This window comes from Delphinapterus leucas, chromosome 11 (assembly GCF_059928025.1).
Source record: "Delphinapterus leucas isolate spDelLeu-1000000601 "Yukka" chromosome 11, BTC_Dleu_Yukka2, whole genome shotgun sequence".
Classification (NCBI taxonomy): Eukaryota; Metazoa; Chordata; class Mammalia; order Artiodactyla; family Monodontidae; genus Delphinapterus; species Delphinapterus leucas.
The window spans coordinates 80,060,622-80,066,117 of NC_143139.1; the positions used below are offsets into that span (position 1 = coordinate 80,060,622).

General features: G+C 36.7%; 1 protein-coding gene across 9 annotated transcripts in view; it reads left to right on the plus strand.

Moving 5' to 3' along the window:
* Positions 1-5,496, plus strand: part of APAF1 (apoptotic peptidase activating factor 1) — a 131,336-nt gene that overhangs the window by 85,622 nt on the left and 40,218 nt on the right. Inside the window, exon 27 of one of the 9 annotated variants that reach the window (XM_022599867.3) lies at positions 2,852-5,350. The exons of the other annotated variants lie outside the window; for them this stretch is intronic. Within the exon in view, the coding sequence (XP_022455575.3) occupies positions 2,852-2,998 (147 nt within the window). The 3' untranslated portion in view covers positions 2,999-5,350. Of the gene's footprint in view, positions 1-2,851; positions 5,351-5,496 lie in introns of those variants that run through there. 9 annotated transcript variants of the gene reach the window in all.

Below are 5,496 nucleotides of genomic sequence, written 5' to 3' on the forward strand. Positions count from 1 at the left end.
TGTGTTGGAAGCTGGGAGTCTTCAGCCGTATTAACTGCTGAAAAACTTAACTGCTCAGCTTTGACACTGAGCTTCTAGAGACCATGTCTTTTGATGCTCTGGGCACCATAGAAGGGTATCACATAATTGTGAGTCTGGCTTACAAGATATGATAAGAGATCAGTGACTAGATTTCCAGAGTTCCTGGAGAACCTTGAAATAAACAGCAGAATCGATGTCTGTACTGTTGAAGTTATGTCTTCGGGGTGAAAGAGCCTATAGCCTATATATTCAGTCTGTATATTTCAGTGGCAATCAGGCTGTTCTTCCTTCTGGTTTGATTACTAGCATGGTTAAACTGGTTGTGATATAGCCCAGCCTGCATCTACCCAGCATGTTCATGAGACTATCTAAGAGCACAGAGCAAATTAAAAGTAAAAAGGAACAGCTGCTGTAATGTCCAAGAAAATAGGCCTTTTGAGTCTGTTTACTTTATAATCCAAACTGTATGAATTGAATGTCAGTAAGATAAAGTAGGTATCCAGTAGCTAAAAAGCTCTTAACTTTCAAAATGATTCCTATTTATAAGTAAAAAATAATGTAATTTACTTGTGTTATGTCACAGAGTACATACTGTTAGAATGACAAGAAATCCACATTAATTCATACTCATGAGGAGAAAGGCTGATTTGAAATATGAAATACATGATGATAAATTCAGGTTTTCCATTACGTAGAGGCAACAGAATATAAAGGTCAGGAGTGTGAGACTTGGGGCAGACTACCTGAATTCAAAGCCTGGATCTGCCACTCAGTAGCTTTGTGATCTTGCACAAGGTGATTTAGCCTCTACTTTCTCATCTGTAAAATGGGTGTAATAATAACACCTACCTCATAGGGTTGGGAGGGTTAAAGGAGTTAATACAAGTAAAATACTTATACATGGTGGCACATAGTGTACCCTGAGTAAATGTTAGCTATCTTTTAAAAATTGAAGTATAGTTGATTTACAGTGTTTCAGTTGTACAGCAAAGTGACTCAGATATATACATATATAATATATATTACAATATAATATATATATTATAATATTATATATATATATATTCTTTTTCAGATTATTTTCCATTATAGGTTATTACAAGATGTTGAATATAGTTCCCTGGGCTATACAGTAGGTCCTTGTTGTTTATCTATTTTATATATAGTAGTTTGTATCTGTTATCCCAAATTCCCAATTTATCCCTCCTTCCAAAAATATCCCTGCTATTTTTTTTAAATTTACTTTATTCCTTAAAGCAGATTTAGTTTCTCAGCAAAACTGAATGGAAAGTACAGAGTTCCCATATACGCACCCCTTCCCCACGTGCAAGCTTCCCCCACTGTCAACATCCCCCACCAGAGGGTACATTTGTTACAGCTGACGAATGTTCATTGACATGTCATTATCACCCCAAATCCATAATTTCTATTAGGGTTCACTCTTGGTGTTGTACAGTCTGTGAATTTTGACAAATGTATAACGACACGTGTCCACCATTGTAGTATTATACAGAGTAGTTTCACTGCCCAGAAGTCCCCTGCATAAGTCCTATTTAATATCATTGTCTTTTAGTCCATATTCACATTAGTGGCTGGGGTAGTGTTTCCAAGTCGAGTGGTCTGTTTTAATAGAGGGAAAGGCAGTGGGTGCACTAGGTTTGGAAGCCGGATAACTCTTCCACCTCTGCCACCTGCTAGTGGTGTTGTCCACAGTGACAAGGCCTTTCTTCTCTCTCAACCCTGGTTTCCTTACTTGTTAAGTGAGGCAGTTGGACTAGGTGATCTCTAAGGGCCTTACTACCTCTACGATTTGCCTCTAGCGACTGTCCTCTACAGTCTTGATTACACTGCTATTTTATAAAGCAAAATTGTTAGTCCTGGAAAATTTCAAGTTAGTACATGTTGCTTCATTGAGGTTTACTTAAGTCCACAAGGTATACTTTTACCAGTTACCATTACTAATAACTAATATTAGTATAACTAATAACTAATGAATAGTTGACCCAGTCACACGAGCAAGGCGGAATGCTAGGCATTGCCACGGACACAGAAGTGATCATTGCATTCATAATACTCAGAATCTTGATGTACCTGAGGCCTTTTCAAAAGGTGTTCATGTACATGGTCTCTTTTGCCTTCATCTTAGTTGTGAGATATGTAGGTAAGCTTCATGATCTCCATTTAGTAAAGGAATATAAATATTGTTATAATCTTAGTGAATTCAGTAATTGGGAAGAGAAAGGAAGGACTTGGCCAGAGCACCTGCTACATTTGAGATGTTCAGTATTTATTTAGTAAATAAATGTATAGACTTTTAAATAAAAAACTTGGTCATGGGCTCTTGAATCACTCCTGGTGAAAGGGAAGATTCAGTAGAGAGAACATTCTATCCTGCAGCCCGTATTATCAGTAGTCTTGATATCTGCCAAAATTCCTGTCCATTTCTGCAAAGGGGCATTTTTAGAGAAGAGAGCATCATTCTTTCCATTCCACTGAGAAGGATATGCAGACAGGAGAATTCAGTCCAGCCATGGCCATAATGGGCTTTGTGTAGCCTTCTGTCTGCAGCTCTGAGTAGGCTGCATGTTTCTCCAGCATGCCTTACAGTGGGTTTAGGTGTAGGGTAGCTGTGAGGCAGTCACCAGGGTTAATCAGGAATGGTGGACTGGGTTGATAATACTATATTCAGCATTAACCCTTAGACATCCTTCCTGGTGTTTGCTTTAGTTTGGGAGTGGGGAGGTGATGGGGTGAAGGATCCAGTTGGCACTGCAGATTGTCTCACACTATAATTGCCAACCTAATAAGAATTTTATTTTTCTCTGAACAGTGGTGGAATGTTGTCACTGGGGAATCCTCACAGACCTTCTACACAAATGGAACCAATCTTAAGAAAATACATGTGTCCCCTGACTTCAAAACATATGTGACTGTTGATAATCTTGGTATTTTATATATTTTAAAGATTTTAGAGTAAAATAGTTAAGCAGCGATGTAAGTTGAACTCTTTTAATTTTGAATTGGAAAAAAAAATCCTAATGAAACTGTATTTCAACTTTTTATAAAGCTGTGAATTGTTTTGCAGTATTGCATTCATTACGAAAGTGTTTGTGGTTGGATGAATACTATTAATGTAGCTTTTCCCAAATGAACACACCTTTAATCTTACTTTTCATAATCATAATCATCATTTTTAACAGTTTGTCCTTAAGATACAAATGAAAATGTAAATATGTACCTTGTTATACCACTGGTAAAATTCTCCCTCGATGCATTCAAATTGGTTGACATAATTAATGAGAATAATTTGAAGGAAATATATATTTTAATAATATTATTATTATGCAGGCTGTGCCTCAGGGTAGTAGTGGCTTGATTTCTGAACCACATTTACCCCAAGGGGGTATAGTTCTCACAAATATAATCTCAGAACTTATGTGCACCCCTTAAACTTGCTTTAAAAATATTGTGTCTATGTGCACAGTTTGCAAAATTTCCTTTAATTCACTTGATAAGTGAGTCTTAGCTTTCAGAAGTACTCTCTGTGAAGCAAAAGTTACGTGTGTTGGAGTGAGTAGATTTTGTTGGTCTACCTTTTCTCATTAGCTGATGGCAGCCCCGGGCTGGACCTGGACTCTAGCAGTCAGTCTCTGAACTGGGCACTCTCTTGCTTTCTCTGGTTTTTTACATACCAGACTTCCTACTTGACTGAACTTAACCTTTCTTAATCCTCACTTTTCTCTCTTTTTTTAAAGTAATTGCTCCACAGTTAAATGTTAGTAAATCTGAATAATTGGCGAGGAGCCAATTTTAATCATAATTTTTAACAACAGAATTTTTCCAAGATATAGAAAATAGTAAAAAATAATTTTCTGGGCTTCCCTGGTGGCGCAGTGGTTGAGAGTCCGCCTGCCGATGCAGGGGACACGGGTTCATGCCCTGGTCCGGGAAAATCGTACATGCCGCGGAGCGGCTGGGCCCATGAGCCATGGCCGCTGAGCCTGCGCCTCCGGAGCCTGTGCTCCGCAACGGGAGAGGCCACAGCAGCGACAGGCCCGCGTACCGCAAAAAAAAAAAAAATTTCTTCTAATTCCATTTACTTTTAGATGAACGGCATTGCCAGTGCTTTTCTCTTAGTGAATTTCAAGAGAATTCTCTGTGGTTTTCTACACAGTACTGGAAGAGTCATTGTGACTGCAAGATGTCACCTTTAACCTTCCAGCCGGTCTGTTTTCCTTCCCCTTCTCACCCTCCTTCTCTCCTTCCCTCCCTCCCTCTAAGTTTAATCAGGAAAGATAGTTTTGATAGGGAAAAAGCATATCAGCATCAGTAACTAGCTTTTTTGATTTCCTGATTAGGAACTTTAATTGTAGCTTAAATCTAAACATTTTCCCTGAAATATATTGTTAAGGGAAATGGTGATAAATTAGTAATAGATGTGGTTCTTACATTAAAAAAAACAACCAAAATTCAAAATTTTTTGTTGCTGCAACAACAACTAAATCAGATGAGTATTAGCATTAACAGTAGGTAAGCACTGAGCCAGTTTCTATTGTTGGTGCGTATTAGTAGATGTGGGGTAGGGAGGGAGGGAACAGACCCCTCCAGGTGTATTTTAGATTAGATGTTCCTATTTAGCATTTGAGGGAACCATACAGAGAGTGAATAAAATATTTTACATTGTTAAGAGGTTTTTTTTGTTTTTTTGTTTTATGGTGGGTTGAGGAATTAATTTAGGGGCTTACTGTGATATAAGCAAATGTGACATGAAAATCTTAATTTTATAAAAAGAAATTTCTGTAAATGATATGTTCTGCTTAGAGTACCCAAATCATAATTTGATTTGCATACAATGTTTAGGAACTCATTTATAGCTCAGAGTATAAAGTATTAACTTTCGGAATTAAAAGTCACTTGACTGTAAAAGTATAACAACAAACAGCGGCTTTTAAAACATCTTGATTGGCTCTTATCTTACAAATAAATTAAAAAGAAAAATGAGAAGAAAGACCAGGTAACATAAGGAAGAAGAAAAGCCTTTCATAGCGGCTTAAGTGGCCAGTCAAGGGGAGGGTTTTGTTTTGTACTTTTGGTTGAGCATTTTTCAAGCATTTCCCCCTTTATTTTTTTTTGTATTGGAAATACATTGCATTTTGTATATATAAGATTTTTTTTTTTACATTGGATGTGTCTTGTATGTTTTGAAAACTGTTAGTTTTGTATTTATGATACAGCTTACATAATTTTTTGTGTGTGTTGGTATACATTTTAATACACGAATTTAAAACATTTTATAAAAATAAAATTTCTAAAATACTTTTGAAAAACATTTTCAGATTGTTTCAGACTCCTTCCTTGTCCTTTGTTGATCAGAAAACGAATGTGAAAGAGTCTTCAAATTAAAGCCATCAACCTCTATCCATGCTTTGTCAGCTATATGTAATTTAATTCTATCAAAATTTTCTTTTTCCTCAG